This window comes from Biomphalaria glabrata, chromosome 2 (genome assembly GCF_947242115.1).
Source record: "Biomphalaria glabrata chromosome 2, xgBioGlab47.1, whole genome shotgun sequence".
NCBI lineage: Eukaryota > Metazoa > Mollusca > Gastropoda > Planorbidae > Biomphalaria > Biomphalaria glabrata.
Genome location: NC_074712.1, coordinates 60,124,630 through 60,139,082, shown reverse-complemented (window position 1 = coordinate 60,139,082; position 14,453 = coordinate 60,124,630). Strand labels below are relative to the sequence as shown.

Sequence of the window (14,453 nt, the reverse complement as noted above, 5' to 3'; positions counted from 1 at the left end):
ATATGCATTTTGTTGGCTTTCAATACCAGAAATAGTGCCCGGCGGCGGGGCTTCGCCCCGCGCTGGGGGAGCGCTGCGAACTCCCCCAGACCCTCTTGCTAGCAAGGGCGGGGAGTCTACAATGAACAATAAACGTCTTCCGAAAGGGTCAGATGTAATAAAAATTAATTATGTACACACACACAATCACACACACACACACATATATATATATATATATATATATATATATATATATATATATATATACATTTTTTTTCGCGGGGGAGGGGGGGGGGGGTCGGGGGGAATTCCCCCCCCCCCCCAAAACCCTCCCCGAAAAAAAATCCTGGCTACGCCCATGATATATATATATATATATATATATATATATATATATATATATATATATATATATATATATATATATCATATATATATCATCAATGGCTCATATCTCAAGAAGCTTGGGTTAAGGGCGAGGACAAGGGCCAAGCAAACCGAGGAAATTCCCTGATATGTTTGTTGGGGCTTTCTTCCATCCACATAAGTGCCATGCAGTCAGTGCTTAGGCACTCCAACGGGAGTTCTGTTTTGTTTCCCTATTGGCATAATCGTCTCCTCTAACGACCGTTTCCACCCGAGCATCACGCTGAGGCTGCGACGTATTGCCGGGGCATCATCAGGTCTCTGTACCACACCATAGCTCTACATCTCTCAATAGCTATTGTAGGCCATTTTCTCAAATGCTGTCCCCCTGTTACAAATTATGCTTTATTTAATAAATATGCTTACTTAAAATGTTTGACATTATAATCAATGCATAGAACCGACTTTCATAAATATTTGTCATTGAAAAAAAGTGTACAATAAGAAATTAAATAGTATATTAAAATTCATTATGTATGTACAGATCACAGTTTCTTCCCCTTAGATATGAAACTTATAAAATACATCATTACTTGACTAGATGTTATACATAACAAAAATATTTCATAATAATTCATTCAAACCAATGCACATTTAAATAGATTAAACATCTACATTTTTAGTTATAATGAGCTTTCTTTCAATATAATTTGAACAATAAAATGAAATAGATGAACTCGTATCGCTAATAAACTAATTGAGGAAAGATTATAATTGTTTTTTATAATTTCTATACTATTACTAATTCCACCAAGGAAGGTTCCAAGCTCCGTAGAACTAGCTATCTAACCATCCATCCATCCCAGCAGGGCTGGTCTTAGGCCACTGCAACCTATGCGGTCGCAGTGGGCCCCTCGCTTCCATAGGCCCCGCGCTAATTCTATTATATATATTTAAATTGCAAAATATATACGATAAATTCCTGGAAATGTCCTGCATTTATTAAAATCTGAAAACTCGTAAAAAAAATATCCTGAAAAATTGACAAAATTGTCATTTGTGGGTGTTATTTATTACGGAAAACGCCAATAGTAATTGCGATAAAAAAGGCATTGTCTGCTTTCATGTGATAAAATGTATTAATCGGACGAGTTTTTAGCGAAAGTTCCAATACCTTTATTTACTTTTATAGTCAATGGCATATAAATATGCCATAGGTTGCAAGGTTCATAAAGTAAAGTTAAATTGATCGCAAGTTTGTACTTAGTAACGAATGAATAAAATGCGAAGTCGATTCTTTTTCTAATACGAAATCTTAATTTTCACTTATTATCCTTATTCCCACCCAGACTAAGCCCGCGCAATCAGTTTCGCATAGGGCCCCGCAATTGTTTGGACCGGCCCTGCATTCCAGTGGTGCTACAGCCCATGAAGGGCCCTTGACTGCTTTAACACATCTCTCCATTCTGATTCTCCATTCTGATCTATCCTGGGCTTTACGTCTCCAAGCCGGACTAATCCTCTTGAAAAAATACCAGCTGCAGAAACCTCAAACAGCAAAAGTACTGGCTTCGTGGACATGGGAGATTATGGACCTCCATCTGGAATGTGCATGATGCTAGTAGGTGAAAGCCAGAGTCGTCTGGAAGACCATCGTCTCCAACAGGACATCAGCACCATCGGTAAGGACCATTTACAAGACCCTTCAGAGACGCTGGCTATGGATAGACCATCTCCTTCGCAAACCTGCATCCAACATAACAAGGCAAGCCATAACATGGAACCCCCTAAGAAAAGAGGAAGATGGGACGGCCCAGGAATACATGGCGCAGAAATCTGGAAGCAGACGGCTAGCAGATGGGCAAGATGTAGGGAGAATCGGAGAGACTCGTACAAAACCGAAACACCCAGAGGATAGATGATATAATTATAGTATTATTGTGTACTATACGCACATCAAAACGAGGCTATGTGTTGACCTAAAATTGAAATTGCACACAATGAATGGGTTAGCGTCCTCTCAACCTTACTCTCTAACCACTCAAACGTTTCCTGACGTCAAGAAACTAGATTTTATACTCTCTGCAATTTTGTGATTTACCTTTTAGGAAACAAAAATTGCAAAGATTTACATAAAGAGGTCTAAAACTATTTTTTCTTCTGTTTCAAAGGTTATCCCATTTCAAGTACCGCCCCTGCATAATGGCATTCATTACAAAACGAAAAAAGTGTAACAACTATAACTAACAACAAACTAGATCTATATATCTTTCAAACATATATCGCGTTACAAGGAACACTTTAAATAGATTTAATGTTGATTACACTGAAGTGTAAATGTATCGCCTTTAAGAAGCTTTTGAACACACTTACTGCGATAGAGCTAAAAAAAAAACTGTTTAGCTAATAGAGTTTCCTGACTGAAGTATTCTTGTTGAGACCTCCATAAAGTGGATACAGTTAAAGAGAAAAAAGTATCAAACTCCATGGGGATTTCAGCATGATAAAGTACATTGGACGTGTTGAGGGTGAAGACAGGCTCTGGTATAGCTCTCTCTATAGGTCATTGTATGGAAACTAAATCAACTAGTTACCACCGTCTAGCCAAGCGGTTCTCAACCTTTTTTGCTCGGCGACCCCTTATTATAATCCCCTACTCTGCCGCGACCCCCACCCACACAGCAATAGAAGAATAGACAATAACAATCCATATTTTCGATGGTCTTAGGCGACCCCTGGCCAATCGTCAATCGACCCACAAGGGGGGTCGCGACCCACAGGTTGAGAACCGCTGGTCTAGCCCCCCCGTCCCCCTTTCGGGTTCTGCTGTAACTATGAAAACACCGTAAGAACACTGTTGAGTCGACAAACATAAACTTTAGTATTTCTAACTCATGTCTCACACTGCCAACTGTCCTCACACAAACTATTATTTCTAACTCATGTCACACACTGTCAACTGCCCTGACACAAACTATTATTTCTAACTCATGTCACACACTGCCAACTGCCCTCACACACATTATTATTTCTAACTCATGTCACACACTGCCAACTGCCCTCACACACAGTATTATATCTAACTCACGTCACACACTGCCAACTGCCCTCACACACAGTATTATATCTAACTCATGTCACACACTGCCAACTGCCCTCACACAAACTATTATATCTAACTCATGTCACACACTGTCAACTGTCCTCACACAAACTATTATATCTAACTCATGTCACACACTGCCAACTGCCCTCACACAAACTATTATATCTAACTCACGTCACACACTGCCAACTGCCCTCACACACACTATTATATCTAACTCACGTCACACACTGCCAACTGCCCTCACTCAAACTATTATATCTAACTCACGTCACACACTGCCAACTGCCCTCACACACAGTATTATATCTAACTCATGTCACACACTGCCAACTGCCCTCACACACAGTATTATATCTAACTCATGTCACACACTGCCAACTGCCCTCACACAAATTATTATTTCTAACTCATGTCACACACTGCCAACTGCCCTCACACACAGTATTATATCTAACTCATGTCACACACTGCCAACTGCCCTCACTCAAACTATTATATCTAACTCATGTCACACTGCCAACTGCCCTCACACACAGTATTATATCTAACTCATGTCACACACTGCCAACTGCCCTCACACACACTATTATATCTAACTCATGTCACACACTGCCAACTGCCCTCACACACACTATTATATCTAACTCATGTCACACACTGTCAACTGCCCTCACACACACACTATTATATCTAACTCATGTCACACACTGCCAACTGCCTCACACACACTATTATATCTAACTCATGTCACACACTGTCAACTGCCCTCACACAAACTATTATTTCCAACTCATGTCACACACTGTCAACTGCCCTCACACACACACAGTATTATATCTAACTCATGTCACACACTGCCAACTGCCTCACACACACTATTATATCCAACTCACGTCACTCACTGTCAACTGCCCTCACACAAACTATTATTTCCAACTCACGCCACTCACTGCCAACTGCCCTCACACAAACTATTATTTCCAACTCACGCCACTCACTGCCAACTGCCCTCACACAAACTATTATTTCCAACTCACGTCACACACTGCCAACTGCCCTCACACAAACTATTATTTCCAACTCACGCCACTCACAGCCAACTGCCCTCACACAAACTATTATTTCCAACTCACGTCACTCACTGCCAACTGCCCTCACACAAACTATTATTTCCAACTCACGCCACTCACTGCCAACTGCCCTCACACAAACTATTATTTCCAACTCACGCCACACACTGCCAACTGCCCTCATACACAGTAATATTTCCAACTCACGCCACACACTGCCAACTGCCCTCATACTAACTTTCTTTCGGTCATACTCTCGTTTCATTTCGACTGACCTATACAAGTAAAATTGTACTTAAACAAATTCATCCTTGAACGGTTCCTGATCCTAGGTTCAGCTCATGTAGGACGACCTTTCCCCAATGACACGCCGTCAAGGCGCCAAGTGTAGGGGCGTTACAGAGTAGTGGTAGGAGGTACTAAGTATAGCGAATTGAAATCACCATATCTTAGCGCGGTGGCTGAGCGGTAGAGCGCTTGACTTCCGAACCGGTTCGAATCCTGGTGAAGACTGAAATTTTTTACTTTCAGGAATTTTTAGGGCGCCTCCCAGCTCTAATGGGTACCTGACATCAGTTATGGAAAAGTAAAAGGCGGTTGGTCTTTGTGCTGCCCACATGACACCCTCGTTAACCGTGGGAAATAGAAACATATCACTGTTACACACTTATTACCCCTGTGTGGTTTCAAAAGCTTGACTGTTAAAATAAGATTAAGCTTGAATGTTAAATTAAGATCAAGCTTGAATGTTAAATTAAGATTAAGCTTGAATGTTAAATTAAGATTAATCAAAATGTTTTTAGTTTTTTATCTATCTGAATTTATTGTTTAAAAAAAAAGCCAAAAAGTAAATTAACAATCTTCAAACTTTTTATGAAAATTCACAATGGTTACCAGCTAAGTTGTAAAGGCAATAAAAGATATTGACAATAGGACCTTGTAATGATAATGTCACTGGCACACAAAAAAACACAGCTAAAATGAAATGATTCATTTTCTGTCATCTTTACTTGCTTTCTAAAAGAAACAAAATATATCAAACTATCTTGCATAGCTCTCACTATTTCATCCACTCGCACTCACATGGCGTCTAAAGGATCATTGTCAGACAAAGACCTGGGTATGTTACGGGCATATAACATTTCCGACAATGATTATTTTATTATGTATTTTAATGATACATGCACCTATTTTAGTCTGTTGAACCGTTGAGGCATCACACAAGATCTGTTGACCGTTTTTCTCCGTTCATCTTTGTCTTTTGCGTTGGATCAATCTCTTTTACACGGCAGGCCCGTTCTTTTTTTGTTGTCTTCTCCTCGTTTTCTCTGTCTACCTTTTTTGTCCTGGTAACGTTCCCTGAAGGAAGGTCTTTGCGAGCCCTGAAGACCTTGTAATATGGTAATTGAGTTTTAGTTTGAGTTTTTCGACAGTAGTTAGCAGGTTCAATGGCTGCACTAATCCTGTCTGTATTCTCTTCTTTTTTAATGCGTTCTTTGTATGTGATACCTTGGATCTTTCTGTAACATTTCAATGATGGATATATATCCATTGAAACCACACACGCACACATAAGCGTACACATCAAGAGATAACAATGAGATTCTAACAGCTTATCACATAGAAATGCCAATTCGTTTTAAATATTTGTATGACGATATACTACAGCACATAGGTTGAGTTAAATTAGTGAAATCAAAACTATTAAATGTATCACATTAATGGTGTGATACCCCCCAGACATGTGATATTAATTAAGACACATCATTAGTTTATCTCAGTAGTAAATATGATATTTTCTCTCATCGAGATTCTCTTGAAAAAAACAATTAGTAAAAATAATTACGTTTAAAAAAATAGTCTAGTTTCATTATCAATGTCTCCAGTTTGAAACTAGACATCCAATGATCTGTGACTTTTTTTATTTTGAAAGAGTCACGAGAAATTTCCGAGATGTCATTTTACTATTCTCCCAGAAGAATGGAATTATGTCGCAAAATAATTATGTTGCTGAAGGACTAATGTCGCTAATGGATATGTTGCTAAAGTATTATGTTGTTAAAGGATTATATTGTTAAAGCATTTTGTTGATGAAGGATTATGTTGAAAAGTGATTATGTTGATAAAAGAGTATGTTGTTAAAGGATTATTTCGATAAAAGATTATGTTGATGAAGGATTAGGTTGCTGAAGAATTATGTCGATAAAAGATTATGTCGATAAAAGATTATGTTGCTGAAGGATTATGTCGATAAAAGATTATGTCAATAAAAGATTATGTTGATGAAGGATTATGTTGATGAAGGATTACGTTGAGGAAGGATTATGTTGCTGAAGGATTATGTTGATGAAGGATTACGTTGAGGAAGGATTATTTTTAAACGTTCTTCGTTATCCATTAAGCATTATATGCGTCACAAGAAGGTAAATCCACGAGGGCGTGGTTAGACAATCTTGAAGTAGATAATTTAACCCTAAGAAATGGGCAGTTCTAAACTTGGTAGTCTGATTGTTTAGGCGCTGAAGTCTGAATGTTTGGTGTTTCTGGAGTTGAATGTTTGGAAGTCTTGGGAGCTGAAATTTAGATGGCCCTGGAGTTGAAAGTCTGGCGATCTTGTGAGTTTAATAACGTTCGCTGACCTCATCCTTGGTATTTGAGTGATTTTGTAGTTACTTGGTCTGGAGTTCAATTATTGCCCTGTGAATACTACTTTCCAGCAACCATCTTTACAGATAGTAAAAAATCCAAGAGCACCATGAGGATTCCTTTTACGCTTATATTCCTAGGAGCGCTGGTATTTGGATGTCCTTTCCCGCATCACAAGAAAAGTAAAGGAAATTATGATGAACGATTTCTGGCTGGTAAAGGTTTTTAAATAGCTGCTATAAAGCTGTGATGACATTGCTCGGGGAATTCAAAGGTCGCTGTTGGCTGTCACGAAATGTTGTGAGTCATTCTTCAAGAGCGACCTGGTTATTTTATTATTGTTGCTGTTCCTGACTCCGTTGGTTGTGAGTTTGATCGACTGGCCGCTTTCCGCTCGGCTGCTGCTGTTGCGTTTGCTGAAGGCGCTATACACCAGACCATCAGGGCGCCCGAAGGTGTCCCCCCCACCTGTCTGGTGCAGGCTATTGATGTACGTCTGAGATGTTCTGTAGACGCTGCTCATGGTATGGCGGTGTCGGATCTTGCCTCTGCAACGGATGGAGTCTAGGAAACGCCTTCGGAAACTGGACATACTGCAGCGACACCATCATGTGGAAAACAAAAAAAATAATATGTTAAACATAATGCATCACATTGAATTTATCACATTGAAGTTATACCATTGACACATGGCCTACATTTAGTACTAGAAAAGTTTGTTTTGTAACATTCTAGATTAGATACCTTATTTGCTGAGATTATGGAGGTAGTCAGACGTAAGGGCCGCCAAAGACTAACCTAAAGAGATGTCTGCAAGCGAGACATGAGAACCACAGGCATCAACGAAAGTATGTGGGAGGAGATAGCCCAAGACCGGACAGCATGGAGACAGACTGTGCGTGTTGGTACGAACCTCAGCGAGACCAAAAGAAATGAAGCTGACTTAGTCAAGAGAAAGAACAAGAAAGCTGCCCTATCAGAATCCCTAAAAGAGATGCATACACAAGCACGAACTGTGGCAAAATCTGCCGTTCCAGAATTGGCTTGATCAGTCACACCAGATTCTGCCCCGTCTCAAGACGAAACCAAAGCCAGTGACATATCTGGGCGCATCCATGGTCTTCCGGGACAGAAGGAGCCATATAAAATAAAAGATTAGTTTTAAGGTAAAACATTAATTTTTTTTTTTTCAATACACTAATGGACTATTTGTTTACTTTCTTTATATGAAGATAGTGGCTTGAAAGACCAGTAAGAAGAGAGAGGTGTTTGTTGTTTGATTTACATATTTCTTTCAGAGTTGAAAATAATCAACATCCTACCCTTCGTGCTTGTTTAGTTTATACAAAAACTTAATTCTAAGTTAACTTCAAATATACAAGACTATCGTGATACGAGCTTGATTTGTAGTTACACAAGTTTTGAATATGTTCACATTTACATTTCAGAGCGAAATCTAGTGCAGATAATGGAAATAGTTACCTTAAAAAATATAGATAGAAATTAACAGCGTGATTTGCGTCCAACAAGAGATGAATGAACCTTGCAGTGAAAAAGTACTCCGCGTGGCTGTAAGACCAGAGCTCGTACTCCCAGTACTTCTTGAAGAAGTAGAGAAACGCATTGGGCGTGTTCAGTAGTAGAAACACAATGGAGACCACCACCAGCATGACAGTGATCTGCCTCTGATCTTTCGCCTTGCGCCCTCCTTGCTCGACAGAGTTGGTCAGATGCCTCTGCACCGCCCTGGCTTGTCTGATACTGAGGATTATCAAGGCGTTGCCCGTGAAGATGAGGGCGCAAGGGAGTAGAATGGAATGTGTGCCGGAGATGTAATAGAACGCCCCATGGACAACGTCGATGTACTCATCCTTCAGCTTGTAATACCAGAATCCGTCTTCGCAAAGCTCTTCCCACGCCCAGAAATGGAAGATGTTGATGGACGCTGTGATCAGAGCCAGCCCTGCCAGCACGACGATCGCCTTGCGGCGCGTGTACATCCGGCCAACACGGAGAGGAAAGCAGACGGCCAGGAAGCGCTCGGCTGTCATGGCAACCACGACCCAGTTGGCGTAAGTGGTGAAGAACTCCATCAGAAAGAAGATGATTGTGTGAAAAGGCAGAGACACGTAGAGGCCACGAGCTGAAAACTCTTGGTATAAAAGTTTTAGGACTATAGCCATGGTATCTGTTACAGCTAAAATTGCAACATGGACCTAAAATAAAACAGAGAAAAAAGATATTAAAGTATGAAATACAAAAACGTATTATATAGTACGGAAAATTGAAGTACTACTCTCTGAGTATGCACTTCAGTAATCATTGGGAAGCCTTTGGGTTTGCACACTGCTCGCAAGATGAAGGATCATCGCAGAGAACAAAGATGGCATGATAAAGAATACAAGAAAGCTCACTTGGGCACTCGCTGGAAGGCCAATACCTTTCAAGGTTCTTTCCATGCTAAAGGCATTGTTTTGGAAAAAGTAGGTGTAGAAGCTAAGCAGCCCATCTCTGCCTTCCCCAAATGTGTTAGGGCTCAGCTAATTAAAAATGGCCCAAAGATTAACTAACAGCCTTTGTTCCCAACGATGGTTGTCTACATTTTATTGAAAAAACAAACAAACAACGAAGTCCTTGTTGCAGGTTTTGGACGTAAAGGTCACGCTGTGGGTGATACTCCGGGTGCTCGCTTCAAGATTGTCAAGGTGGCCAATGTGACTCTGCTGTCCTTATTCAAGGGATAAAAAGAACGTCCAAGATCTTAAATTGGATAAATAAACTATGTCTTAATTAAAATTAAAAAAAAGTGGATAAGATGGTAGATTGAAAGGGAGATAACTCCAAAGGGGAGGACCCAAAATCCTGATTAACATCCGGAATTTTACACTACACTACTTTGGAATGTTGGGGCTCCGTGCTAGCTATGGAGGCCACATTATTACAAACTGAGGGGCAACGTCAGGGTTCGCTCTTGCAGCTAGGCGGGTCTACAATTTGATTCATACTGAGCTACAGAAAAGCGGCATAAAATGGCTAGGCTACCTCTGCCTCGGGGCACTAATTAGACACCCTAAACTCCCACCCTCGGGGCACTAATTAGACACCCTAAACTCCCACCCTCGGGGCACTAATTAGACACCCTAAACTCCCACCCTCGGGGCACTAATTAGACACCCTAAACTTCCACCCTCGGGGCACTAATTAGACACCCTAAACTCCCACCCTCGGGGCACTAATTAGACACCCTAAACTCCCACCCTCGGGGCACTAATTAGACACCCTAAACTCCCACATCGTCAACACTATTTGTTTTTCACCCTTTCTTATTTGCATGGAAGACAAATGCTATTTTCTTTGTAAAATATTTATTCACTAATGCCCTCAGTCTAAATGAAACGAAGACCCATTCAATGAATAGATGAAATCGTTCACCCTAATCAGGCAACACAGTTATTATCAAAATTAGCAGTTTGTAACTGCGCAGACGTGCAAGACTGAGAAGAAGAATACAACTAGTCTATTATCTCCCTTCTGCATTTATCTTGTCGATCAAAGTTTCATTTTTCTTTCTATAACTTTTTGAAATGTATCGATTTTCCATTTTCGCACAGTTAAAATAATTTTATGTTCGCATTACCTTTATTGGGGATTCTGGGGGGCTATTGATCTGAATTTAAATTTGCATAAATTAGATGAAATATTTATGACAATTAAAAAGAAAATACTGCAGACCTTAGATAACACACCATTAGCTAGAGCTAGACATTGGAATTTAAAAATGAATAAGAGGCAATGCGGGACCAACGCTTGTCGTTGGGAACTGCCAATAGAGGGAATGGGTTACTGTTCTTGACGACACCAACAGCATTACGTATGCACGAAACGCCATTCAGGTCATTGACACCAAGGTTAAGTACCAACAGATCCAGCAAATGCATTTAATTCCTGATGCTGCTGCTTGTACTTTTGTTTCATTTCTCGATGCTGCCAGTGACTCGTTGATCCAAAATCACCGGTTTCACTCGGACGAGGGCACGTGAAGCACTTTCTTACATCGTCTGCTATCGTAGACTGATGGACATGCCTTTTTTTTTATCTAACCCTAACACCGATATCACCTCCGCATGACGTAAATGAATTAACCAAGATGACTGCACTCTTCACTCTTGTTTAAAAAAAAACCTTCACATTTATCAGATTGAAAAACAGCTAACAAAGACTTATACCCTACACACTCTAGGCCTTAACTTACGACTAGGATTATGTGCAAATGAGAATATTTCACATGTTTTATATTGCAAATAATTGCAAGCATTTAGACAAATAAAGCGTACACGGTTGACGATTAGATCCCCGTGAGTAGTCTAGGCCAGCTTCTATGATTTAATGGTATCCTTTATAACTGTACTTTTGTAGTGTTAAGTATACAATAAATTATAGCTTTTAAGTAGCGCTACTTTCATGATTATAGCATGAAAGTAGCGCTATGGTTCAATCTCATTTCCGGACCAGTGGGGGGAGGGGGTATTTGGAAGAAGGTTTTTTCCCTGCTGCCTTCAGGCATTCAGTAAACACAACTCTGCTCGAGTCGGATGTCGAACCTAGAGCCCCCTTCATAGGTAGTCAAACCGAGCCAAGTTCAAGCGTATTTAGCCTCTCGGCCACGCTTCCCACTCACTAGTTTATTACTTGTTTAACTGCTACATAGAAGAAGTTAATTGATTTGAAGGTGCAAAAGATTAGCTTGGATTTAGCTACTCAGAATTCAGGGTAGTGCACTTTGACCCCCATTGCACATGCCTGCGAGGCGACCATGCATACGAAAGACTTGAACCCTATCCAACGAGAGAAATATTCTGATTACCTCTAACTTACAGTCACTGACCTTGGAGGACGAGACAGTCGGTAGTGTGATGATGGTGAAGATACTAGCCACATTGCCCGGCACACCGAAGGCGGCGATGACGTAGAGGTAGTAAGTGGCCATGGCATAGGTTACGGTGTATAGAGTGTACGATTCATAGATACGTCTGTGGATAAAAACATATTTGCAAGCATTTACACCAATATTTTTACGCATATTCCTAGTATATAAATATAAAAAGTAGAGATCGTTTGATATGCGAAAGGCTTAGCTCTTCTAAAATAGAATTGATAGCTCATCATACTTCATCTATCCCTTAGTTTTTAACGTTGGGGCACCATGTGATCCGTCGACTGTCTTCCTCCATTCCTTACTGTTCTTTGCGTTTATTACAATCGCTTGTCCACTCTCATCACTTCATTTCTTTTTCCTGTTCTGATATTGTTCCAAGGTGGAATTTTTGGACAGTTGTCAGCAGGACTACCAATTTGTGATGCGGCCTTCATAGGTGATATCTAGGATCCCTCCAATAGCGTCTCAATTCCATTGCTGGGCTCTTCTCGCGTTCAGCATTTAGCTTCCAAGATTCACAGGCAAACAAAAAATGTGGCTTTGACCGGGGAGAGCGCCAGTCGGATCTTAGTGTCGATGGCTTCCAGAGTCTTTTCAAAGTGTTTGCATGCTAGCAAGTGCTGCAGTTAAACAATCGTACAAAGAAGAAACCATCGATTCAACGAAATGACAACAGCTGATATTGTTATGATATTGTTATGATATTGTTATGATAGTGTTATGATATTGATATGATATTGATATGATATTATTATGATATTGTTATGATATTGTTATGATATTGTTATGATATTGTTATGATATTGATATGATATTGTTATGATATTGTTATGATATTGTTATGATATTGTTATGATATTGTTATGATATGATACAAAGAAAAACACATTTCTTTCTATTCTTTATTTCTTTTTTTCCGTAAATATTTCCCACGTTCTGACAGAATTGTTCATTTTTGACATTTGTCCATTCTACCCTGTTATGATTAAACTTCAATAACATTTTTGTTTGCAATTCTAAAGCGGTACTTTGGTATAGAATTGTGGGAGAATGCAGGCTTCAAAAAAAATATAACACGAATTAAAGTTTATAAAACCAAAAATTAATTTAATTTAATTGGATCAAATCAACGATGGTATCGTTCATTAGGAGAGAAAGAGTTAAAATACACACACACACACACACAAAACGCACGCAAACAGGCCACTAATGAGAGTTTGATTCTAACTTTACGCAAGAAATAAAACCATTTTGGACTTGCGTGCAAAGTCAAGTAACTCACGGATTAATCCATGCATATCATTTCACGTCTGCGAAGTCTGCTAGTGAAGTCTGCTAGTGGAGTCTGCTAGTGAAGTCTGCTAGTGAAGTCTGCTAGTGAAGTCTGCTAGGGGAGTCTGCTAGGGGAGTCTGCTAGTGAAGTCTGCTAGTGAAGTCTGCTAGTGAAGTCTGCTAGTGAAGTCTGCTAGTGAAGTCTGCTAGTGAAGTCTGCTAGTGGAGTCTGCTAGTGAAGTCTGCTAGTGAAGTCTGCTAGTGAAGTCTGCTAGTGAAGTCTGCTAGGGGAGTCTGCTAGTGAAGTCTGCTAGTGAAGTCTGCTAGTGAAGTCTGCTAGGGGAGTCTGCTAGTGAAGTCTGCTAGTGAAGTCTGCTAGTGGAGTCTGCTAGTGGAGTCTGCTAGTGAAGTCTGCTAGTGAAGTCTGCTAGTGGAGTCTGCTAGTGAAGTCTGCTAGTGAAGTCTGCTAGTGAAGTCTGCTAGTGGAGTCTGCTGGTGCAGTCTAATGGTGAAGTCTTCTAGTGGAGTCTGCTAGTGGAGTCAGCAACTGAAGTCTGCTAGTGAAGTTTGCTAGTGGAGTCTGCTTGTGGAGTCTGCTAGTGGAGTCTGCTAGTGGAGTCTGCTAGTGAAGTCTGCTAGTGGCGTCTGCTAGTGGAGTCAGCAACTGAAGTCTGCTAGTGAAGTTTGCTAGTGGAGTCTGCTTGTGGAGTCTGCTAGTGGAGTCTGCTAGTGGAGTCTGCAACTGAAGTCTGCAACTGAAGTCTGCTAGTGAAGTCTGCTAGTGGAGTCTGCTAGTGAGGCCTGATAGTAAAGTCTGCTAGTGGAGTCTGCTAGTGGAGTCTGCAACTGAAGTATGCTAGTGAAGTCTGCTAGTGTAGTCTGCTAGTGGAGTCTGCTAGTGGAGTCTATGAAGATTACTTATGAACCACTCAATCATTCTCAAATGTTCAGAATAAAACTGCATTGTGGGATATGTAGCTGCGAGGCATTGACCGCTTTTCTAACTATCAAGTGCAGAGCCGTAATTCGACTTAAAAAGGCCTTAATCTATTTGAGATTTTGGGGCCCTTTT

The 14,453-nt window shown here is 40.4% G+C and overlaps 1 protein-coding gene across 1 annotated transcript in view; it reads right to left on the bottom strand.

Annotated features, from left to right (window-relative positions):
* Window positions 1–425: 425 nt before the first annotated feature.
* Window positions 426–14,453, bottom strand: part of LOC106062946 (rhodopsin-like) — a 171,802-nt gene continuing 157,774 nt past the window's right edge. The window contains exons 6-8 of the mRNA XM_056021743.1: window positions 12,059–12,203; window positions 8,656–9,389; window positions 426–7,766 (exon numbers count right to left, since the gene is read on the bottom strand). Of these exons, the coding sequence (XP_055877718.1) occupies window positions 7,442–7,766; window positions 8,656–9,389; window positions 12,059–12,203 (1,204 nt within the window). The 3' untranslated portion in view covers window positions 426–7,441. The remainder of the gene's footprint in view (window positions 7,767–8,655; window positions 9,390–12,058; window positions 12,204–14,453) is intronic.